General features: G+C 38.3%; 1 protein-coding gene across 2 annotated transcripts in view; it reads right to left on the reverse strand.

The window, feature by feature from the left end:
- Positions 1 to 3,093: 3,093 nt before the first annotated feature.
- WDR48 (WD repeat domain 48) overlaps positions 3,094 to 25,933 on the reverse strand; it is a 28,564-nt gene continuing 5,724 nt past the window's right edge. Inside the window, exons 2-19 of one of the 2 annotated variants that reach the window (XM_041486589.1) lie at positions 22,691 to 22,831; positions 21,923 to 22,001; positions 21,563 to 21,645; positions 21,318 to 21,447; positions 17,491 to 17,579; positions 16,516 to 16,617; positions 15,970 to 16,194; positions 14,577 to 14,651; positions 14,047 to 14,149; positions 13,654 to 13,751; positions 11,955 to 12,062; positions 11,469 to 11,565; positions 10,865 to 10,960; positions 8,692 to 8,797; positions 7,241 to 7,328; positions 6,604 to 6,680; positions 5,689 to 5,881; positions 3,094 to 5,105 (exon numbers count right to left, since the gene is read on the reverse strand). In XM_041486589.1, the coding sequence (XP_041342523.1) occupies positions 5,010 to 5,105; positions 5,689 to 5,881; positions 6,604 to 6,680; positions 7,241 to 7,328; positions 8,692 to 8,797; positions 10,865 to 10,960; positions 11,469 to 11,565; positions 11,955 to 12,062; positions 13,654 to 13,751; positions 14,047 to 14,149; positions 14,577 to 14,651; positions 15,970 to 16,194; positions 16,516 to 16,617; positions 17,491 to 17,579; positions 21,318 to 21,447; positions 21,563 to 21,645; positions 21,923 to 22,001; positions 22,691 to 22,831 (1,986 nt within the window). In that variant the 3' untranslated portion in view covers positions 3,094 to 5,009. Of the gene's footprint in view, positions 5,106 to 5,688; positions 5,882 to 6,603; positions 6,681 to 7,240; positions 7,329 to 8,691; positions 8,798 to 10,864; positions 10,961 to 11,468; positions 11,566 to 11,954; positions 12,063 to 13,653; positions 13,752 to 14,046; positions 14,150 to 14,576; positions 14,652 to 15,969; positions 16,195 to 16,515; positions 16,618 to 17,490; positions 17,580 to 21,317; positions 21,448 to 21,562; positions 21,646 to 21,922; positions 22,002 to 22,690; positions 22,832 to 25,933 lie in introns of those variants that run through there. The other variant, XM_041486599.1, reaches the window with a different exon arrangement.

The following is a 25,933-nucleotide window of genomic DNA, read 5'->3' on the forward strand; positions in this document are numbered from 1 at the left end:
AAAGCCAAGTAGTTAAACCTTGAGCCAGAGAATGTTGTGTTCTCCAAACCTGAAACCTGATCATTCAAGTGTTAAATGAGGTGAAGAGTTGGACCTCCTCATCAAATTTCTTTTCTTACCAACTTGGATCTCCCTCACAGCTGCAGCCCAGCAAGTGGAGAGTACTCCTGTTTGTGGGTGCAAAGTGAGAAAAGTGACTGGAACTTCAGTTTCAAAATAAAACCTAAAAAGAGTGAGAGAAGCACCTGAGGGTGGGATTCAGAGCCAATACCAAACAGCCACTCAGCCTGCTGCTGTCCCAAACATGTTTCCAGGTAAGCAGCAGCTGGATGTGACCTTTCTCCACTCTAAACCTGAGAGCAGCAGCTCTGCAGACACAAGCAGGATTATCTGGGCAGCATCAGAAGGGTAGAACAAAGGCAGGAGGAGGAGAAGGAGGTCACCTCAGATGTTAGAACAGCAGGGTGATTTGTATGGCCAGACACAAGAGGATGAGCTGCCAGACCTGAGCTGCTCCCTAGAATTACCAGTTGAGCCTGAGGACACAGGTCTGGCAGATGTTCAATCCACAGAGGCTCCCAGCAGCTCAAGCATTAGAGTGAGGATTGGGCAAAGCCCATCTCCACCGAGCCCTGCTCCTGCCAATGCCACAGCAGCCAGGGCTGCTGGGGCTGAGCCAGGAGAGCCCTCTGAGCCACGGCACCTCCTCCCACCTGGCTGCTCAAACCTCAGCTCAACAAAGGCCACAGAAAAGGTGGCCAAGCCCTGCCCCAACCAAGGGTAGCTTGTTCCATGGGAACTTTCTATACAGCATAACCCTGTACTAGGAATGATGGTAAACCCCCAAGATCATGATAAGGAAATAGAGATAAACATGCAAATCTCATTATTATCATCAATATGGATACTGAACTAATTCTGGCTGAACTTGAATGAATGAATGTGGATGTATTTATTGTCTTTAAGTTAAGCACCTACTAGCAGAGCTATTTTAACACCAGATTCAGGCAGTGATGATTTAATTTTCCCTCTTAAACTTCCACAGCAGGCCTGACAATCTAATGAAGTGCCTGCTGTACTGCTCTAGGTTCTGAGCAGAGGCTGCTCAGCCACACTTGGCTGCAGAAATGCTGCAGGAAAATGGATCTCTGCTGAGCAGAGATCACACCACTCACGCACACTGGTGGGCTCATGTACTTCCACATGCATTCTCCATCTTCCCCCAAAACTGGGCAAGTATTTTCACCTCCAAGCAGTAACACAAGAACAGGCTCTTAAGAGAAAGCAGCTACAGGTCACTCAGTGCATTGATTAGCATGTTCCATTTCCTGGCCACTGCCCACACAACCTTCTTGGCTTTTGCCTTAATGAAACACTTAACTGGCATTGCTTCTGCTGTAGCAAAATTTCAACTGTTTGCTCAAAGTTACATTTCTAAGCTACAATATGTAATTAATATGTCATTATTACATACATATTACATGTGTAATATATAATTAAACATTCAGAGTCCCCTGAAAAAGACATTTAGAATAATGTCACAATATCCTCAGAGAGATCAGACATGTCCCACCCAGGCTCTAGTCAGCACCTCTGCTCTGCATGGTGTTTGCACAGCTCTGCACAGAAAAACCTCCACTGCAGTACAGGGAACTCTTTCAATCAACCACTTTCCTGTTAAGTGTGTGTGTGTGCTCCCAACAGCTCTGTTATCCAGCTGGGAGGTGACTCTACCTGGCTCTGTTCAGGAGCCAGCACCACATGCACAGTGCAAGATCATGTGCTTAAAGATTGATTCTAAATGTCAAATTCAATAAATTTCTAGGGATAAAGTTTGAATCAAACAGGACCTCTGTGAAAGGAAAAATCTTACCTTGGTGTGATGTCTCTATACCAGTAACTGCCCTGCCAGTCCTTGGCTGCCCCTCTCCTAGGGAATACCTGCACAATCCAACTAATAAATCCCAAGGCCAAGAGGTAGAATTACACTAAGGTCCCTTCCAACCCAAACCATTTATTATTCTGTAATAAAGCTCATCCAGTTCCAATCCCCTGCCATGGGCAGGGACACCTTACACTAGAACAGGATGCTCAGAGCCCCATCTAGCCTGGCCTAGAACACTTCCAGGGAAGGGGAGTCCACCACCTTTCTGCCTAGAGCTTATTTTGAATATTCAGTGTTTCTTAAAGTTACTGGTAAATCCTTCAAGCAGTTCTCCTCATCCTAAAATGATACTTACACTTCAGCTACAAGTTCTGAGCCAAGCTCTCCTGTTCTCAGCCCCATCCCATCTAAAGAGAATAAAAAATTACCTGTCACACAAAATTTAAATGTTTTTCTGGAAGACAGGCTGCACTACTAAACATCAGATTTACAACTCCTTCCCATTATGAACTTTAAGTAACTTTGCCAGAATCATGGAGAAGGCTGCAGATTTGCTAATCTTAAACTCTCTGCTCACAATGTTCCCAGGGGATGTGACTCTCATATTAACTCAATGCTCTCCTCCTTCTGCCTTCAGGACTCTTACAGAAAGCACAACTCCAGAAAAGGTGACAGAATTTAAAAGGTAGTAGCAAAAAACTCCTTCTCTCACTTTATACACCATGTAAGTCAGAGCTGGGAATGTGGGAGCACACCTGGGCACTGAATTACTGTGTGCTCAGAGAGAGCAGCTCAGCTGACAATTCCCACGGCAAAAGCTCTGAGCATTCTGTCCTGGCATTTTCAACATCAGGAAACCCAGCTTGGTTTCCCATGTGCATCTTACAACCTTTCCACACCCAGACAGCTCAGAAGCAACTGGCACAAGTCACTTGTTACCACAAAATACTTTCATGGTACAAAAGCAGCACTGCCCATGTGACGCTCTCCCCTCAACAGGACTCAAAGCTCACATCTGAAGGTCTGCTCACCTCAGAAATTCTTACATCCAACCACATTACAAGATTATCTTCACAGGATTCTGCTAAGGCATTGCCATTTCTTCAGCCATTGCATTACTCAAGTCTTCAAAGCACTCTGAAGCCCTTTGTTAAATTCAAGCTCCAAAATTGCACAATTTATCTAGTACACAAAACAACTTGAAAATATTTTAACTAAAGCCTTTTATTCTATACAACTGAAACATCATTTACCCTTCTGGCATTGCAGACTCTTCCATTAATCTTTCCTGTTACTGTGTTTCGGGATGGTTAGAAAGAAAAAACAGAAGGAGAGTTACAACCTTGGGCTGATTTCAAACAAAAAATTACTGTGAGCAACTCCAATGTATACAATAGGACAGGAAGACAACCAGGAAACAAAACATAACCCAAACAGTGCCTATTGGAACAGACAAAGACCCTTGCTAGTAATAAATACAAGTCAGGACAGATTACCAATAAAAGTTACAGTTCTGTTTAACCATTTAATTCACAAACAGCACTAAAAATGTGCAGTTAAAGCACAATTGTGTCAAACGAAGCATACACAGAAGTGGGGATAGAAAACTGAACCTGATTCTCAAAAGATGGGAAAAGACATGCTAGCTGAATTTTGAACCATGGTTTTGTCTAAGCAATGAACTTGTTTTGCTGGGTTTAAAGTGCAGAAGGGAATGACTATTTTGACTATATTTTGACTATTTTTTCAAATAAAACATGATGAAAAATACTTTACTTTTTGTCTGACCAATACAATCCCAGTAATATAATTTATTGGGACTTTTCTTAGGCCTCAACCTACATCTTGATCACAAGATACAGGAAGGGCTAGAGCATGTGTCTCCTGAAGAAACTCCAATAATATACTGCCCCTTGAAGGCACTTGTGCTTCTGCTTCAGACAAGAGTAATTTTTAAACCATTTCTCTACAAGGATTTCTAATTTGCTCTGGCTACAAATGGTTTTCTGGGATATCCCCACATTTTCCTCACAAAAAGCTGAAAGGCCCTTACCCTCCCTCCCCCCAATAAGTTAAACTTCTATAAAAGATTACCATGAGCCTAGGACAGTCACAGATTTTTAGAAATAGCAGTGAAAACAAGATCTGCATAAATCTCTAACAAAAGAACAATTGCATATAAAACCTCAGAAAAGAAGAATCAGTATTTTTATGCCATGAATATGAAATCTGCTGAGAAGTTTTTTAAGTTTAACATTAAACACATGAATTTATAATCAGAATGGTTTGAAGTTTTAACAAGATGTCAACATACTTTTGGAGCACAGTTACCAAAAATTAGACTGGTGTGTCTTTAGAACGCCTAGGACACAGTGCAGGAAAAAGTTATATATATTTAGAAAAAAAAATCTCTAAGTTGCTGCAAAGCACGTTCACTCTATTATGATGCACAGCATCACTGGACTCACATTGCTCTGATATCTTTCTAGTGTTCTTTTCTTGCATGTCAACAGCTCTCTAAAGCAATTAAAACAATTCTCATGTTAATCCTTGGTTTGCAATTCAATGGGCCCATTGATTCAAGTATTCAATAACTATTTTCTGGTGTCTTCTTTTCCAAATTTCTTTTAGTGGTAGAAATGCTTGAGTAACCTGTGAGAAATCATTGCTGGAACTTTATGAATGGAATGTACTAAAGATACCTTGTGTGCAGTTCTTAATTACATTGTGAGCAGTGACTAATATGGCCAAACCTGTCTGATACCGAGCATGAGCAGATGAGGGGATTATGTTCTGGAAAAAAACCAAAAGCAAAAAGGAGGAAGCAAAAGTCTGCACTGGGTTATCATCCACTCTCTGTACACCTCACACAACACAAACCACTCAGGGACCTCCCATCTCATTGACTGAGACTAGGACAGACTTAAACTAAAGTCATATAGATTTTTTTTTTTCCTCTATATTACAGGTCTATTAGTCACTTCCATTAAATGTTTACTTCCTGTCCATACTGAGGCATTAGAAGTCTCATCTACCTTAGGGGTTCAGGGCTGCTCTAGAACTACTCTTGGAACCAGCACAGCAAGGTCAAGTCAGTAGTGACCGCTCCGGGTCCGCGCTGCCCTCACGTCGATTTCTGGCGGTAGTGAAGCGTCAGGTCCCCGCCACTCTTCCAGATGAAGTGCTTTACAGTTCGAAGGTCCATGTTGGGGTCCAAAACCTACACAGCAAAAAGGCAGCTTTTAATCCACAAGTCTGCCAGGCTGGCAGATATTTAAAAAAACCCAAAAAATTTAAAACAACCAAACCGAAAACTGATACCAAGAGGAGCCATGCAAAGGCTCAGATTTTTCAATTGGCAACTGAGCCTGATGCATTACTGAAGGATTTTAGCAGAGTAGCATGTAACTTCAGGTTACGACCACCTCCTCAGTGGTGGAGCCTCATCTCCATTACACTTATTAGGCAATTAATGGTTTTGGACCGATTTTGAAAACTGCCAAAAAGCAGAACTCAAAACATTCCAGAAATGCTAAAAATACAACTCTGTGGAATTGTATTAAGCTCATTTGTTGACTATGAAAGGCCCCATGCCAGACCAAATTAAACAGGCTGATGAAGGAATTTTCATAATAAACCTATCTGCAACTGTCAGAAACTTCTGTCAGCACTAAGTTAACAACATCAAAACATTTACTTAGTTTTAAAGGTAACAGGTAATCTACAGTATAGTTGAAGCTCAGAAATGAAAAATTCACAACCAATTCACTGCTAGAGCCTGGTTTTGATCACAGGGAACTTACCTGGTCCTGGCACAGAAGTTCAATCTTCTCCTCTGCTAGCACAGCAATGTCCTCCTCCTTTTCTTGTTCTCCTGCTTTTTCATTGTTGGAGGAGCTCGTTGTCTGAGACTCATTGTCCAAATTGATGATTTTCTCATAGACGTGTTCCATCACCTTCCTCACCTGAAGCATGTCACTGGCTGACAGCCGGTCTCTGCAGGAGTTAGAGAAGTTTATCAGGAAAACACTTGAGAAAGAAACTGCATTTCTTATCTTCACAACACCTTCCTTAGCTGTAGCAAACTATGCAACTACTAGTAGACAATATAGATCATCTCTATATTGTCTAGTAGTAAATTATCAGGATCATCCAGAAAGCCATGATCATAACAGCAATTTATCCAAAGAGTCACACAGCAAAAAACTCAGAAAATAAGCTGAGACATTCAAAAGACTAGATAAAAATCTACATTGATTTCTAACCAACTCAGCTCCCAGTTACAGCTCATGTGACTGGCAAACTAGTTTGCATTCCCTACTTGTCCCTTTTCCTTTCAAAAAGCAATTATTCATCTCTGTTGGCAACAGGAAACAAAGCTGTGGTTCTGAATAGAGTAACAATCTATAAATTCATCTCCTTTCTGATTAAACACCAAAAAAGACAAAGTCCCATTTCACTAGTTAGTTCTTAGACATTTCTTAGCATAAACTTGTACTACAACTGCCTGTTGAACCCAAATCCACAGTTCTTTTAAGTATTCTGATATAACTTGTTGCTTCAGAGCAATGCTGCTAAATGACTAAGAGCTTCTACAAATTCAAGCACAAAAATTCTCTGGAAAAATCAGTGAATTGCTTTGATGTTTTTGGGGGTTTTTTATTTTTTTTCCTGCAAGTTGGACATTCAATGTTGATAGTCATATTTGCATTACTTACTTTTTTAGAGTTTTTGCCCCTGATGATGAATGAGGTTGGAGGTAGAAGGGAATCTTATTGAACTTGGGCATATTTTTCTAGAAGAAAACAAGTTTCAGAAGTGTTAATTTCAGATGAACCATTATCAGCTCCTATTTGCAGCAGCTGCTATGTGAAGTATATTCAGCTCCTAATTATCAAAACTCATGAGAGATTCCTAATCAGCATTCCCACCACAGCCAACTTCCAAATTACTCATACTCCTGAGACACTTCAATTTACATGATGCACAGATCATCTAGCTTTTGAATATAAATTATCATTTATTTCAAAGGCAATTAGATAGTATCAAAAGACAGCAGCAATATGAAGTGTGTTCTCTATTCCTGAGTTCCTCACTAGGAAAGGATATCAATTATGCACAGGACTTTGAATTCTTTATCTAAGACAGTCTGTCAAAAGAAATTGAGCAAGAAGTACTTTAACTAGACACATCAAAAAATGATGCATCTCAAAGGGTCTTGATTACAGACCTTTAAACCACTTATGTTAAATACAAACACAGCAAAAATTTAAAATGTCATTCCAGATACTGTGAAGTTAATTGTAATATATCTTAAAAAAACTAAAGAGCCAAACTTATACACCCAATACTCACATCCACAGTGATGTCAATTACCCATTGTGGCACTGTTTCATTAAGAAGCATGGATTCAGTTTCACCACCTGAATCCCGACATAACAACCTGAGACACAAAGAAATAACCTTTACTGTAATAACAATTATTGCCAACTGCATTAAAAAGCTTTCAGGAGAGCTTTTAATGAACAGGAAGCTGAACTCTGTTAGGATTATGAACTTACTGGGAAAAAGATTACCTATTTTCTGTAAAGAGCAGAAGGAGCTCTAGGAAGACAGATCCCAGAAACAGAGAGTAGGATCTCAGGAGACTACAGCTTTGACACAGAAAATATATAAAAGTGCTTTGCTCTGGATTGTGTTATGTTTGTGTTGAAATACAGAACTGTCAGGAGAAGGTGCAAGGCACCTGGCATAAAGCAATTCTCTCCTTGAGAAAAATGAGCTTTGCATGTAAAGTATCTGCTAAGCCCTCACTTGAAGGAAAGAATAAAACCAGTTTTAGGAAATGTGCCCATGCAATGATGCAAAAAAGCCACATCTCATTTTATAAATTGCAATGAGGTATTTTGTCAGAGTCCTGCAAGCCACCTTTTTGGTCCCATAAACATGGCTTGCTCCTTTCAGTGGGGTCTCTCCAGTGTACTCTTGGGGAGCAGCTGCATAAGAGGGAAGATCCACCAGAACAGAATGCAGGCAAATATTAAGCCCCAAGTACAACATAAATACATGGCTACTGTAGGAGAAAGCCAATTTTCCCAGCTGAAAATGGTTTCCTGTTTCACTGACCAAAAGTTACAGCATTTTGGGGCCTTTTCAGCCTGGGAAACAAAACAAACAAATCAAACATGCCCCACACCTTAAATTTAAAATCCACTATGTCAGTAAATATCAAACAATTCAGAGTGTTTGCAAGCTCAGCACCTGTTTTGCAGCACTATTAAAGTGCCTCTGATGTATCACATATCACAGTTGGGTTCTTCAATGTAGCATGAGAAGACATAGAAGGGTAACCATACACACATTGCAATACAGAACCTGTATGGCAGGGATTGGGACCTTCTCCTGGATTTATCAACTAATTCTGGGAGCAGAAGCCAATTCTCTAGTGAGTAGCAGCTCTTGAGTAATTCATTCTCAGAGGTCAGCACAACACACAAGAGTCTGAAGTAGCACAATTTCATTCTAAAACCGTTTAATTTATCAGTTTGCAGAAAGAGGGCACCCAGAAATATCACGCACAACTAAGGACTATACACAACTCCTACTGCTTTAAAACCCCACACTTGGCTATGCTCAAACTCACACGCTCGGTTGGACAAATAATCATCAACAGCTGCTTATTTTGCCTTTCAAGGGCATGTCTTAAATGCACAGAACAGATCCAAAGAACATTTCTGATAACATTCCTTCTAGCACTACGAAAGGGATTGTTCATCCACTGAACTTGTATTTTTAAGTTTTTATACCTGAACAAAGTGCGTCCTCCAGCCTCACCAAAAATAACTGGTGTATGTGGTGGCACTTGGAAGTATCCATTTCCTTTCTGGACTCTGTTCTCCTGCTCCCCATTCACTGTTGGAAAAAACACATAACAGCAGTGAGACTGCACTAGGCCTTCAAACTGGGCACACATTCCACCTACAGCAGATACATTTTGTAAATTAATAAGATCATAAGCCTCATGAAAACCAAGAAAATCCCCATTTCCAAGATACAGCAAGTATATAAAAAACCACTGGAGAGTAACAAGATCAATAGAGGTTTGTGGAAGGCCTATTTCAAAAGCCTGTGAAAAAAGGAAAATAAAGCCCAGGAGTCAAAACTCAATTATGAGTTTTATTCCCCATTTCTTTTGTCAAACTGAACAATACTAAAACTAGAAATCAACTAAATAGACTCTGCTGAGACAAGACTATTCTTCCCTCTAGAGTGACAGTACAGAACTCTGAAGGGATGCTTGCACTGCTCTTCTGCCTGGATTTGCTAGATGTCAAAACAACGTACCAGGAAAGCTCAGACTCACTGTGACTTGAGCTTCCCGTTTTATAAATTCAATTTATTATAGCTAATTACAGCAGTATGGTCTTCAAAGGCTGAAGAACTTGATTCCATATAGCATAAGATTAAAGAAAAATCAGCATTATTTATACACCTCTTGAACAGTGCAGCTTCTAATCAGTAGGTGTCTTGAAACAATCTAGAAGAATTTGGATGCCTGACTTGCACTTGGGAAAAATCATCTCCATTACACTGTAGCACCTCATTACTGTGTTTGAGGAGATGTTGAATTCAAGCAACGTTAAGAAATTTAAATGGCACAGACTGATGAGATTAATGATTGCTCAGCTTTCTAACCAGAAACATATGTAGGCAAAGAAAGGTCAGAAATTGTAGCAAACAAAGAAATAAAAAAAGAAAATCTATATTGGAAGGGGTAAACATGATACTAGAGTTACAGCAAGTGAAAAATCCTGTAGTTTGAAACATTTTTTCATAACACTTCTCTGAACAATTGAAAGAAACAACACTGCACATAATTTGTGTTTATTTAAATTTGTATCTCTACAAAAATGCCAGTGTCCAACAGGTACATTTCACCTTCTCAAGTCACTGCTCAGTGCCAGTCTCCTAATTTTTTACTCTTGGAAGGGCAATGAAAACATTCTGTTGGGAATACTCCAACATTTCACTAATCCACAACTCTACACAGGAATAAGGAGTGTAGTATCAATAATCCAACAGCACGAAAGCCTCTGAGTGACACTTCTCAAACCTTGTCTGGCTCTAAGCTGTAAAATGCCAATACACAACAGTCTGAGAATCAGCAGCTGGATCCAGAAAAGTCTGCCAAGAGCTCTAAACCTCCTTGGAGGCCAGTTTTCAAAGAAGAAAGCAACTAATTCTTGGCACAGTCTTGTCACAAAGCAGTGAGATATGCTGAATGTACAGTTTTCTTAATTGCATCATCTAGCTATAGAAAGTAATTTCTTAATCACCAAAAATGAGACTTCAGTTAACTCTGACCTGGGTTGAATTGATTTCCCACTCAGGAGTTAGACTCTCTTCTTTGCCAAATTCAGCCTCTACTTTACATTTCACATGGCTTTCATCTAAGGCCTGATTAGCCTTAGCATTATTACCTTAAACACCACTTTAAGGAGTTTCCTATAGAACTACTTCATGCATTATTACACTGAATGTATTTGTTCCAATAAAGCTTTTATTTTGTTCATAATACCTAGAAGAAAACTGGAAGTATGTCAAGAGAATACTTGCTAATGTTGGATAACTGAATTATTGCTATTTGCTGTCATTATCTACTGCTTCTTTTCCAAGTCAAGCCTCAGTTTGCCAGTAATTGTTTTTCATCATTATTTTTCATCATGTTTCTGTAACTTCAGAATATTCAGAATCATTTATTCACCTACTTTTTTTTACAGGCAGACCTAAGATTTTTGCTGATACTTTTGGAAGTACAACACACTTCCTGATGTAAAGCAAATGTAGAAGTTCTAGAAAACATGAAGTCTATAATGCACAGAGGGACAGGTGTAAGACAACAAATATATCTGTTTAAGAAACACATAAACAAACAATACATGGACAAGTAATAAAAAAGGAAAATATTAAAATACTAACCATGGTTTATCTCATTTTCTTCTTCATCCATTGGATTGATATGTGTTCTAGGCCAATACTCCAGAAGTGCTTGCAGCAGAAGCCCTCCAAGGTTTACTGTCAACACACAGTGAGGCAGAACTTCAATCACACAAAAAACCTTGGGCAATGTAATATTGTCCATTTGATCCACAGCTGAAAATTCCCCACAAGTTTGAGCAGGTCTGTTCCCAAAGCAAACTATTTATGGGCACAGAAATCTGCTTGTCACAATCTGAGAGCTGCATGTTACAATCATTCAGGAAAAGCTGATTTTAGAATCCCTGCTGTTGGATCACTCTTGTGCTTTAGCATTCTCTACATTAGGTTATAATTACTTATTCACTTTTTCATCTTAAAGGTTTAAAACAAAATTAAATGTAAACCCTGAACATGACTGTTTCAGAAAAAAAAAAGGAAATACTTTCTTTGGAGAATATGCTACAGAATTTAGTACTAAGAAAATAAGCCTCAAAATCCAACCAGACACTGACATAGGTGGCACTGGAATACTTCAAAACATATATACTGGAATTTACTCTGATTTCTTTGTTAAAATAAAACACTACTATTAGTTAAAACTTACATTTTGGATCAGAACCATCAGGACTGCTAAATCCAGCATCTTTTGCTGAAACCCAGGCTGCAAAGCAGTCACTTTCATCCAAAGTAATTGTCAACATCTGTTGGCAAAAGACCATGATGAATGTAATAGTTATTTGGGATTAACTAAGTCCATAAATTTCTACATAATAAATTCTACATTCTAAATTTGCTCCTACAAATAAAAGAATTTCTGAAAGCATGACAGAACACTTTGTTTACCAAGCTGTATTAATTCATAATTGGTATTGGTGGACTATACCACAAGCAAAATTTAATTAAAAAATCTGTTATTCAGATTATTAAGAAGAGGAAAAATTTGCTGTTTTACTTGAAAATTAATTTAATCCATCAGATAAGCAATGAACGTTCTTCTGAAGTTAACAAACTAAACCTTTTTTGAACAAACAATATATGAAAAAATGTGAAATATGACATTAAAGCAACAGATGTAGGAGTTGTATCTCACCCCGGTTTTCAAGTCCACTGAGAACCAGTTTGGCACATAAACCATTTTAAATCTCTTCTTAATTTCTTCTTCAAAATCTACTTTCCCAAGGTCTTCAACTTTACATGCCTGCTCACCAAAAGAAACGTACAAGTAGAGTCATATCAACACCTCACTTTTCCTTGATTTTCAAACACACTTGGAATGATTGTGACTTAGGATCTCTCCCTGAGCACTGCAGTCCAAAAACATCCAAGTTAAAGGTTAAATCTTTTATAAAAAGTCAAACAGTGATTTATTTGGGAAGTAATTTTTATTCTTCATTTATCTCTGAGGTAGTGGCATCAAGCCAGTAGAGAAGTCTGGAAATATTATTTCAGATTGATAGAAAATATCTTCCCTACACAGAGTATACTGCTGTCTTCTAATACCCCCTTATCATTTCTCTCCCCATCAGTACCAATATTTCAGTACTCCATCAAACACCAGTATTTCCAGCACATCAAGCAACAAATTCAGTTCAACTACTGCAATAGGAACAGCATTGAGTGAATTTCTGTGCAGATGCTTTATTTCTGGTTTTTTCATACTTTTACTTTAAAAGTCCTTTAAGTAATTCTGTTAAAATCCAAATTATTATAATCCACTTGCAGAGTCATTCTGAAATACTTGTTTTAGGCAAACACTAAGGACTGCAACCTTGGAATTTATTCCCTCAAAATCCAGGAAAAGTTACAGGAAGCAAACACTGAAGAGTGCAGCTTCAGGAAAACCTCCCTCAATTCTTCCAGCATTCTCAATAAAGTCTCAGCTTTCAAGTGCAGGGAGCAACACTCTGACCTGACAAAGCATCTCACCTCTACAGTGAGTATTTATTTAAACATATATCAAGTGACACTTCTCACAGCCTTACTAAGGAAAAAAAACCTGAATGAAAGTAAAAATTACCATTAGCATTTGACTTTGGCCCTGAGATCTAACACTGCACACTTAAATACAGACTGAAATAAAGAAAACTCTTCCAAAAATAATCTAGATAATTTTTAGTATAAATCTGTATTCTCCAACTTAATTTATTTTTCGCTTCATTCAACAACTCAGTAAGTTGGCTGAGCATGCTTTACCTCATTACTGATCTTGGCTGCTGCACTCCATAGCTCAAGAAGAAAATATTTAGAATTTAAACAGGCTTTTGCCAGAGAAGAATTTGCTGACCATCTCACTGATGTGGGATTTGAGTCCTCTCTCTCTGCACTCTTTCCCCTCTCCTCTGAGCAATCATTGGGTAAACCAACACAAAGAAATGTCACACCAAGTCTCCCCAGGCAACACCAGGCAAGAGCCAGGCTTCCTTCTGTTCATTTTCCTGCCTTCCTGACTTAACAGCAAACACAATCCCTCCTTACAACAAAACCCCATCAAAACACACATTACTATTTCCTGGAAAAAATTCAAGGGTCTGAACATCAGGAGAATGCAGATGTCAATACTGGATGGAATTCAGATGAATGCAGATATCAACCTCACATCAGGGAAAGCTACAGAAAAGCTCACAAATGTCCCCTCCTTTTTCTAAAGGCAAACCTTGCATGATATCCTGAGACACAAAGATGATTGACTTTCTACCACAGAAATCTCAAACATTAAAAATTTATATATAAGAAAGTGGCACAAAATAATTAATCAACCAACAGTAGAAAATCTGAAATTATATCCTTACCTTCAAGACATCCCAGTATGCCACATTATTATTTGTGTCTTTGGTTAATATGTGCCTCTTGTCATTAAGAATGTGGCACTGAATAATACTAGCACCCCCTGGGAAACAAACAAGAATTAAGGTTACTACTGTCATTATTTTTTTCTAATATCACATTAAATTGAATTGCAGGACATATGCTGCTCTTTGGTTTCACTTTTTTGTGTAAACCTTGGATACCACCAAGGTTTAAACATGATTTTAACTATAACCAACAGTGGATAGACAATAATCACATTGTTCTGGTTGAAATCATAGTATCAAGTTTTTAAAAAACTGATTCAATCTTAAAGCTCTATCACTTGTGCTAAAGATAACAGATTTTACAAGGTCCTCTGCAAAACAGCTGCTTACCTTTTATAACTTGGTCAGGCTGTGTACACAGGGGTGGTATGGGATTGGTACAATCATTATCATAATCTCCTGATGCTCTAAAATTATGGATTCCCTTCAAAGTCTAAAGAAATAAAGAAATGACACATTCATAATTATCTATAAACTTTGCTTTTATTTGTAACAACTGCCAGTTCATGCTGCTATTTAGATGTTAACTATCCAGTTCCAAGGAATAGAATTTCTTAAACTTTGCTTTTATTTGTAACAACTGCCAGTTCATGCTGCTATTTAGATGTTAGATGTTAACCATCCAGTTCCAAGGAACAGAATTTCGAAATGCATCATAAATAGAGCAAAGACAGTAATTCAAAGCTTCACACATTTTGAGCAATTTAATATTAGTATTTTATGATTTGTTCTAAGGAAAGCTTACAAATCACAGCACATCCCAGTCAAATTGAAAGCAACAGCCCAACAGTTCTGACACCAAGACTGCAAATCCCATGACTACTCAATTGTATTCACAGACTGTAAAATGTACCACTTACCCATTTATTCACAGAGGATTTAGTTGTTGCTACCCAAAGTGCTGGAGGAGGATCAGCTGATCTATCCAGTTCCATCTAAATAATGAAACAAAATTTCAGTCATGCTTAACTTTGTTTCCCTTTGATAATTACCCACTCCTATAATTGCAAGCATCTCAGAAACAGCACTAATTTCAGTTTGCTGTAGAAACACAAAGTTTAAATGAAAAGTAGCTAAGATGAAACTTCTGAAAATTCACAGGAATTGTTACAAATATTCAACAAATGACTTCTAGACATGGGCAATAATAGATGCAGTGTGTATTAGCACAGTAGTTAGAATTACTTCCAGCATGATGCAATCTTGCCTAATGGACAGTTTCCTAAGTACACTATTTTCCCAATTACTTTGTATTCAGACACTTCCTATGGTTAATATGAAAATGTATGAAGTTCTATACCAATGAAAAAGCAGAATTCTATACATTTGGCTCTGACATTACATTTCTCAGATCACTCTAGCCAAGATTAGTAGCTCCTCCTGACCTCTGTACAGCTGACCAGCACGTTCTTTTTCCATTTTGAACTGAAATCTCACATCCTGACTTTTCCAGAACTAAATTAACATACCCAGGATTTTATCTTAACACTCTAAGCTAGAATTCACTCCCAAGGAAACCCAGGCTGCTCATATCTATTAATATATGTTTCAATTGCACACTCCTTATACACCTGCAGGTTCCAAAGTCATGTCATTAGAGACAGCAAAAACATTCAAAAAACAGCCTCTTTGAAAGAGTCAGACTTGTGCATACAAATATCATGTTTAGGTGTTCAAAAAAACCCACAAACAACTTTACTCCTGGTTCCCATGAGTATGTAACAGATTCTAAAACAGTCCTGTGCACATATGCTGCTGCTAAGAAAAATCCACTTTTGCACAAAACCCTGGCAATGCCAGCTCAGTTTCTTAAAACTGTACTAGAGCCTGATAAACCCAACTTATTGCATGTGAAGCATTTTCAATTTCAGTAATATTCAAATCTGCACATTTTCAGTAGCTGCCAGGCATCCATCTTCTTCACGCAATTAAACCTTAAGTGTAATTTAGGAGACAGAGCCAATCTGCTGAAGGTGTGGTACCGCAAACACTTGTTAGCCAAATGTGAATTCTTCAATTTATACCTCAAGCCACCGTTTCCTGAGAAAACATGCAATTATCTTTGTATACTGTGAGGGTGACAGAACCCTGGCACAAATCGTGGATTCTCCATTCTTGGAGATACTCAAAACCCATCTTGACGTGGTTCCAAGTTCCAGTGCTCTTGAGCAAGGAAGAGGGTGGACCAGATGATCTTCAGACATCACTCCTAACCTCAGACATTGTACGATTCTCTGAATTAAACTCAATTACCTTAAGAACTGGTGCTTTTTCTTCACAGATCAGCACCCGGATATCCGGATTTCGTAGATCTGTGCAATAAATCTTCCTGTCTCTTCCTCCTGAATAAACATGAGTGAAGGCTTCATTGACCTGCAGAGCCCAAACACCCTCATCGTGGACTCGGTACGTGGCTATGCACCTCTGCTGCCCAAGGGACCACAGGCGGATCGTCCCGTCAGAGCTGCCTGAAAGACACTGAGCAACGACCAGCACGCTTCAATCAAACAGCTACTGAAGCATTTCAAAATATTTTTCCCCATAAATATTTGATTATTTATATATTTATATTTTTCTTCTAAAATGGTGCTAAACAGGTACCAACTCTAGTCATGATTTCCAGTATTTTATGTAAACCCACTGCACACCTAGATGAACATGTAATTAAAGTTTGCACCCATCAGCTTCCCTCCCTTAACCACTAAATATCTGTAATCTATGACATTAAATAATTACATTGAAATGGATTGAAATTTCTGCTCTCTGTAAACTGCCTTTGTCTCAGGTTAAAGCACATACCTGGGTGCCATCTCTGTTCAACAACAAAGCTTTGACATTGTCTGTGTGCCCTTTGAGTTTCATTAGTTTTGCACAAGTCCTTGGATCCCACACCCTTAGAACCTATGGAAACAGACAGTGAAAGATAAATGACATTAACACCATTCTTCCCACCAAGGTGCTACCTCCGCAGAAAGAAATTAAGCCTTTCCAAATGAATCAATCCTTATTGCAAACATGTGGACATTCATCACTGAAAATATATGTTTGAACAAGACAGATATAGTTATATCTCATGCAGCTCTAAAAATCAGATGTGATCTTCTCCTGATTTTAATTTAATTTGCTCTAGCTTTTTCTGTCTTAAAGAAATTAAAGAATGGAAGTGACTGGAAACAGGACAGTGTGACATGGGCATAAAATGTGCTTCTGAGAATCCTCTCAGATGCTTCATTGGTGTATCCTCTTTTCTGTTTTACATTGTCTTGGAAATAAAATTCTCTGAAGGTTAGATTAGGCAAAAGAAACCAACTCAGAGACTTAAGCCTCTTTTACCTTCCTTAACAAAGAGCAGGGGCTGTCTCTTGGGAACACTTGAGCTTCATTAGCTCACTTCATTTGCCACCTCCTGCAGGGATTTTGCAAATTGCTGGCACCTTCTCTCCTACCTGCAGCAACTGCTTCAGTTTTGATAATCATCTGAGTCATGTGCCCTCAAAATCAGAGCTCTTGCGGGGAAATGTAATGATCCCTGACAAAGAGGGTTACACAAGATGATCTGATTGTCTCCCCTATGTATTAAAGCTCTATGGATACATCACATCTTCAGACTGAGGCAGGATTTGTATCCTACACTTGCACTCCCACTTAAGAGAAGTGTCTGCCCTCACTATTGAAAACACAAAAGCTGCTACAGACATGACATTGAAAATGAATAAAATTGTCTCTTTATACTGAAATCAAACTGAAGTGAAATGAACCCCAAATTTCGCTTACCTTTTCAGTGGACCCTGATACAATAACTGTTCCCATTTGATTCATTGCAAGGCTGTAGATTGAGTCTTTGTTCCCACTCAGGGAAGAAGCTATTTCAAAATAAAATTCACATTTTAATGCTGTTATTTGAAAAACATACTTATTGACTCAAAACTGGTATTTCAATACTCCTTGACCCATATATAGAGTTGCTTTAAGAAAGACTATAGTCAGCATAGTGCTGGGAAAACCCCATTCCAATTCTTAATCTACTACTGCATAAAAACAAAGTAACCCCTCAGATTTATGGTGATTACAATTTTAGTGACCATTGGCACCACAGTTCTGTGCCAGGGCCATCAACCTACTCTTGCTCAACTGTGTAATTGGAATATGACACTTCTTTGTGATCTTGTAAAACACAGCATTTGGATTTAAATGCAGAGATTTTTTTTCCAAGCCGAATAACAGTAAAATTCTACATTTTGTATTAAAGGCTCTTCTAGTTCAGCAGAAATGCAGAGAAGTTACATTGCAGCACTGAAATGTGTTATTTGAGCAGGGATGCTACCTCTGCACTTGTGAAGACCATATGGCAGCTCCTTAGCATCACACCTACCATCAGAGCTGAGGAATTCTATACCAACCAGCCTAACCCTCTTTCAGAGATTAAAGTACCAGTCCCTCAACTCAGAAAAGCACAGACACAGCAAATGAAAATCATCTATTTGGAGAGCACAATCAGGCATTTCATCAAGCCTCAAATCCATACCATTAGTATGCCAAGAAAGCTGAGAACAGCAACAAACTGCATGGCCAGGAAAAATGTGAAACTTCACACAATGATTTATTTGTATGATGGAGCTAAGTTTCCAACACAGGATTTGTAACCTAATATTAGAATTTAATATCACATTTTGTCACAAAGGAGAAACCTGTGTCAGGGGGGTTTAGGCTGGAAATCATGAAGAGGTTCTTCCCTCAGAGGGTGGTGGGACACTGAACAGGCTCCCCAGGGCAGTGTCACAATCCCAAGGCTGACAGAGCCCCCAGGACCATTTGGACAACACTCTCAGGCACAGGGTGACATTTTTGGCATTGTCCCATGTAGGGCCAGGAACTGGACTCAATGATCCTTGAGAGTCCTTCACAATTCAGGATATTCTGTAACCCTATTATAGAATTATGCAGCTTTACTTCAGAGTCCTCTTAGCCACTGGTTATAGCATCCAAATGTAAACTGTCAAATGAAATCTATTATTGGGAGCTAAAATAAAGTGAGAGTTTTCCACTGTCCCTAGGGAACAGCTAAAAGCAAAATACAGAACTGAAAACTCTTGAAGGTCGGCACACTGCTCAACAATCACAACAATTTAGGAAAGGATAATTTAGGAAAGGAAGCTGGATAGCAGGAATAGGAGAATCTTAAATGTACAGAAGCAGAATTTATGCCAGAACAACAACAAAGCTCAACTCCACTCCCTTCTGGAAGGGACTACCTCTCAAAAGATAAATCTCTTCCTTTAATTTGAATTACATCTCTGCTGACTGAGAGACTCTTTAAAAACAGACTTCCTCTTGATGCTGGTTTGTGTACACTGCTTCCAGGTAATCAGATAGAAAACTAATGCACAGACACAATATTCATTTGTACCCTGAAAAATCCATACTGCTTGAAAGGACTCAGGAAAACAGATTCTGTGAGGACATATGTTGTGTTCTTTCCAACAGAAAAGAGTTACTGGGAGCACTAAAATGAAAGAAAAAACTCCTCTGCTCCCTCTTCCTCCCACTTACGAAGTATTTGTATTCCTACTCCAGAAATGCAAATTTCTCCCTGTCACCTTAAAGGAAATGTCTCCACTTCCATTTGATCTTGGGTTCAAAACAAGCACCAGCTCCTCAGTACTCCCCATCTCCCATTTCTGATTCACTTCAACCATTTAGGTTCTGTATCGCTGTTACAATGCACAAGAAATGTTTTTATGTTTCTTTATTATCACACAACTGAGTTTTCCTGTGAGCTCACAAATAAATTTTTCCTTCAAAAACACTTTGTTGAGGTAGGAGACAGCAAAATTTACAGTGATCAGCAAAGTTTGGCTATAAAATAATTCTACTTCCACTGGAAAAAAAGGAAGAAATAGAAGAATTTTTTATTTCTGGGAAATACGAAGTAAATCTCTTTAGTCACGTGCTATCCCAATAGAATTCTGCAGCACAACACAGCTCTCTAAAGCTATGTCTCCTCCAAAGGCTACTCAGACATGTCAGCACAAGGCTATGCTTGAATTAAAAAGTTCTTTAGACAACAAATGCAAAACTGACAGTTCTGCCCAGCAGATGCACCTCTGGCTTTAGAAGATACCAAATCTATAATATTAAACACACCTTTTGAAATCAGCCCAATACAGTAAATAAAAGCCCCCACACCAACTGCCTCTTAATCACAGAATCACATATTCCTGAAATGTCTTAGGAATGTGTGTCAATTCCAAGGTTTAGTTTTGCAGATTTTCCTTGAGTCATTACTAACCCATGACTGAGGAAGCAATAGGCTTATTTAGAAAATTAACATGTGGCAGTGTGCGAAATGGTTCTGTTCTTTCCCAGTGCTATTGTTTAAATATCCATTAAACTAACTAAAAAATGAAAGATCAATCATTGGGAACATAACTTTTCCAACCTACCTAACAAGCAGCAATGTACACTGTGATCACACTAGACTTTTTCTCAAAAAATCAACTGTAAAACAGCCAATACAAACCAGGATGCCACAACCCAGATCTATGTTATTCACTTAAATCCAACTGAACCTAAAGACTGGTGTGACACTTGCCAGAAGTGCAATTTAACCAACTCTACCCTGAGCATTTAAAAAAAGGCAGTGTTAGAATTGCTGTATAAAGGAAAGGTCTCACAATTTATGTAATGCCTTTCTGGGAGAGAGGAGCAGGACAGGTGACTTCATAAAAGATGAGGGTGACATTGAGAATTAACCCTGATGAGTAGAATCTCCAGTTTCTCCTTGCCTTCCAATCTCTGGTCAGTCAGATCTCACCAGTCTGTTATCCTTATCAGTGATAAGGATAAGAAGTGCAATTTAACCAACTCTACCCTGAGCATTTAAAAAAAGGCAGTGTTAGAATTGCTGTATAAAGGAAAGGTCTCACAATTTATGTAATGCCTTTCTGGGAGAGAAAAGCAGGACAGGTGACTTCCTAAAAGATGAGGGTGACATTGAGAATTAACCCTGATGAGTAGAATCTCCAGTTTCTCCTTGCCTTCCAATCTCTGGTCAGTCAGATCTCACCAGTCTGTTATCCTTATATGTAATCAGTGCTTTGTGTTACTCTGTGTGCTTTTTAGTCTAGTTTATCTAGTAACTATTCTTCTGACAGATTTGACAAATGCATCAAATCCTGCTTTAGAAGCTGTACTTCCTTTTTTTCAGCATCTATACAAACAAAAAACCAACCCCAAAGCACAGAAAATGTAGGAACAAACAAGCTAACAGAACATTTCGATAAGGGGCTGGTTGAGAGGTTAAAATCTTCTCAAGTTAAAGTTCTGTCAAGTTTCAGAGAAACCAGTATGTCACAGTTCAGGAGAAAGAGTTCAAAAGAGACTTGTCCTCTATTCTAAATGCCATGACTGTTGGCTGCTCTAGATTGCCAGCTATTACACAACACAACACATGGACTGAATGCATACAAACTCCCCCTTCAAATTTCTTGTCCATTTTTTATGTACAGATAGAAAAAGGCACCCATAGTTTTAAACTGACCTCACAGATTATGCTACTCAATAAAATGCATTTAATTTGTCTCCCCTCTCCAGGTACCTACTTGTGACAGTATTATTTGAGGCAGTCAGTGCTGTGAGAGTATTTACATCCCAGAGGAATATCTGTCTGTCCAGCCCAGCAGATGCTACCAGCTCCTTATCTTTTGCATATGCTAAGGCTTTCACATAGTCCTACAATAAAAGAAATGGAACAATATGAATCAATATTACCCTTTTGAAGTCTACATCTTAATAATTTTAAGAAGGGCACTGATCACACACAGTATTTACAGATAATGTTTTTCACCTTATGCGTCCTTAGTGTTGACATGCAAAATCCCTTATGTGCATTCCACACTTTAACAGTAGTATCTGAAGAAGCAGATATCACTAAATTGGAAAGAATAAAGACTAAATTTTAATGGCTTATATATTACTTCAGAGCATATTTGTACTACTCTAATTTGTTTTTCAAAAGAGATGAAAACAATTAATATAACATTTCAATTTTCATTAAAACAGCTGCTTACACTATTTACCAAAATTAAAATATACATCACAAATTAATTTTACATGCTAAGAAAAGATGCAAAATAATTAAAGCAGCAGATAATTTACTTGTATGCAGTTTCTGAATACTGCAGTTCTGAAACTTTTAAGTACTTACATGTTTTGCCATTGCAGCAGAGCACAATGTCATTTACCCAATCTGTGTGATGTTCCATAGAAGCTATATAAGGGTCTTGCTGCAAATTAAGAAAAAATAAGCTCATCACCAATGGAGAAGATTGTGACTACCAAATCCTTCTTTAACCTGCATATGGATTCAAAGTTGCCTAGTGCAGAGTTGTTTGAAATCACTCTCCCAGAACCCTTTTTGTGAGAGCTACACAGTTACGTACAATTATTGTATTTGCAGAGATCCCCGTGGCAGGGAGGAATGATGCATTTGACTCCATGTCCTCAGAAGGCTAATTTATTACTTTATAATACTATATTATATTAAAGAATACTATACTAAATTATACTAAAGAATACAGAAAGCACACTTACTGAATGCTAAAAAGACACAGCTTGGCACTGATTGGCCAAAGAGTGAAAACAACTCACACCAGAATGCAATGAAACAATCACCTGTGGGTAAACAATCTCCAAACACATTCCAGACGAGCACAACACAGGAGAAGCAGATAAGAATTTCCTTTTCTCTGAGGCATCTCAGCTTCCCAGGAGAAAAATCCTGGGCTAAGGGATTTTTCAGAGAGTGTGAATGCCACATAAAATACCACAGTACAAGCAAGAGAAAAAGGATTCTGTGATCACAATAATTGGCAGCTGTTAAAAAACAGCATCAGGTATAACCCTGTAGGCAGCTTACTAGCAGGATAACTTGGAAAAAAGTAGGTTTAGAGCCAGGAAGGCTGTTGTGACTGACCTTGTGCTGATTGACACTCCATATCCTTATGATGGAGTCCCGCCCTGCTGTGAAGAGTCTGTTTAATGCTGGGTCCAGCTGAAGTGCATTTACCCCATTCCGGTTGTACTTTTCCACTTCATCTCTAATCACATAGGAAACCTAAAACACATTTGCACAAATCCAATTATGGTATGAAGATATTGACATGGCCATAAAATCTGAACATCTAATTTCATCTTTGTAAGGCTCTAGAGTAGAAAATATGAAGAGTTTTACAAGCATTGTTTTGTCAGTTTGAGAGTTATCAGCACCACCAAAGTCATTTTTGTCCCCAAAAATGGGGAAGAGTCACAGAGAAGATTCAGCAGTGATAGAACTGGAGCCCAGAAGATTCTTTTAATCATTGCAACTTCAGCTGAGTTAGACACAGAGAATCCTCAGATCAATTCCCTGCTGTGTGTGCACATTCTGGGTGATCTCTGATAACACACTGAGTCTGTGTGTCACTTCCCGAGTGAGTTCCACAGTTTCCATAGCTGCAATGCCAGTACTTTCAGCCTCACAAAGGGGAGGATATGTTCACCATGGCTTACAAAGTACTGAAAGACTGCAGATTCAAATTCAACAAGTGTCACTATTATTTTTAAACCAATTTTTTAAGAACTACCTACCTACCAATATAATAAGAAACTCAAACTCTTAGTGCTCTTTCAGATAAATTATTCCATTAGTTTCTTTCCTTCCATGTTTGACAGTATTGTGTGTAAAGGTTATTTCATGTATTTGTTCAGAAAAACTAAGAGGAAATTTCAGGAGAACCTGAAAAGCCACAGCAGTCGCCATTATTAGTGTTCAGTAAATACAATTCTAAGACACTGCAGTTTCTTCAGAGCTACTGCACTCACTTTCCTGATCCATGGATTTACACACTACTCTGAGGAAAGCCCTCAAAAAAAAAGCTCAAAGCTGAGGGAAAATGAGGGGAAGATGCTAGATATGCATCTTCCCAGATTCTATAAAATATAATCAGAACAAGGTAAAATTTCATGCTTGGTGCAATCAAACCTGCTCAAAACAGGAATCTTCTGGATACACAAGCACCCGTGTTTTGAAAATACTTATAAGGAACAGTCTTGGTCTAGAGATCTGAAAGCAATTTTTCACCCCAGTAACTGTGTTAAAGTAGTATAAAGAAAATGTTTTCCAGATCAGGTCTCAGTGACACAAAATAAATCCAACAAATTAAGATGCTCAGTGGTCCTTATCACAGAAGAAGTATTCTATGGAAGTATATTTACAGCTCAGATTCTGTACCATGAGAGCTGCAAGGTCCATTTGTGAACGTGGGAAACACCTCCATCAAATTACCCCATCCTCAGGCAGCAGAGCCAGAGCACTGATGCTTCCAGAAAACACATGTCCAGTGCTATTCTCTGGTTGAGAAATGGCTGCAGCAGCTCTACAGACCAACACCGAAGGATCACAATTAAGAGTCTCTTGAAGCTTTCTGTCTCAACATTCCCAATTATCATTCCACAAGTCCTTCACTACACTTATTAATGTGATGTACATAAAACACAATTGTATATGTACAATACACATACATAAGTGTATTATTATATTCCAAATGCTCTTAAAGACCTTCTGTCAGCCACTCTCAGCCCTTTTACTACCACAGCTCTTCCTCCCAGTTTTAGATAGTGTTGGAAATGAGGACACATTCAGCTTCTCTCACCCATTCCAGACTCATCCTTAACATTCCCACTATCCATGCTCAAGTTTCCACCTACACACAGCTCCAGAGACGCTGCTGAAAGGAGACACCATCAACCACGCAGAAGTGTCATGTTAAAGCACTTCAAGCACTCGAGGTATTATTTCCTTGTGAGATGCAGGGAGTAAGATGTATGTGCCACTCCTTACCTGGGCTTAGTCATATCATGGCTGTATTGCTGAAAGACCCACACAGCTTATGTGTACAAAAGTCAAGGTTTAACATGATTCAAACACAAGGCAAAGGGATGCCCATCAAATTCACGTCGCTGTCAAATTCTCTGAATAAAACCAATGAAAACACTCAGTTAAAAAGACTGAATGTGAGCACAAACCTAGAGATCAGTAGATCAAATTGAATGTTATTCATTAGAGAGAAAAATATTTTCCTGACACAGTATTAGGCTCAAGATCAGCAGGGCATTTCACCTCTTGTTTTCCCAAATGCCACCAGGATATTCTTTGAGAAATCCTCAATTTTCGGATTTGTTCCTCCTCTGTCAGTCACCTCCCATATTTGTTATATTTTCAGGTATAATTTAAGAGCTCTTCATTCCACTCATAAGTTAGAATGTCAAACTACATTAGTCACCTAAGCATGATAACGCTGATTCTTTTTGCACATAATGATGTTACTTCTTTTTAGTTTAAAGGAAATCAAGAAAAACACAGCCATAAATATTTAAAAGTGCAAAAAAAATCCCCAAATGATGGCTTACTTTAGTAAATAAGGTACTTTTCATATATGATTAAAACTTTCACAGGACTTTGGAAATTGAGTCATATTTCTACATTAATCTTGATGAAATTAAAGTCAGCTCAACCAAATGCTGTTTTTTCCTCACAAAAAGACATGATCAGAGGAGACTGACAAACATTTCTCATTATCACCAGTACTGAAATAGTCAAAGTTAATTTGCCCTTCATTGCCTTTAATGACTTCCACATATTAATTCAGTCAAACATCTCTTGGCAAGTATTGTTTTTATTTTAAAAGAACTGGGATAAAGAGAGGGGTTATATTGTTCCAGTGTTATTGTTCTCTGGTAGATCTGAACTGGATCTCAGCAGAAGTTGAACAGGAAAGCCAACATCATCCTTCTTTCTCCCTGTGACAAACTTGAGAAAACAACTCTGCTGTAACAACTGAGTCAAACAAGATTAAAACCTTGTGTTCCTCTTTTTGGTATAAATACAGGAGATCTTTGTTGTAAAAAAAAAAAATATGGCAAAACAACAAAAAGAGCTTGATACAAGATTTCCCATCAGCGACTGCTACTGTGCACAGAATTCAACCAGCTACTTTTGTCTCCCCTCAGAATTTTAGGAAGTGTTATTTACTGTCCACAGAAGGAATAGTATACTTGTCCTGATAAACTATCTTAAAAATTGAAGGAGTAGCAGTAAGAAGAAAAAGAAATCCTTATTTTATTAGGTAATGATAGCTTCCTCCATGTGACGTGGAAAAACCATGACAGATATTTTTCA

Source organism: Pyrgilauda ruficollis, unplaced genomic scaffold (genome assembly GCF_017590135.1).
Source record: "Pyrgilauda ruficollis isolate IOZ18807 unplaced genomic scaffold, ASM1759013v1 scaffold12, whole genome shotgun sequence".
In the NCBI taxonomy this organism is placed as follows: Eukaryota; Metazoa; Chordata; class Aves; order Passeriformes; family Passeridae; genus Pyrgilauda; species Pyrgilauda ruficollis.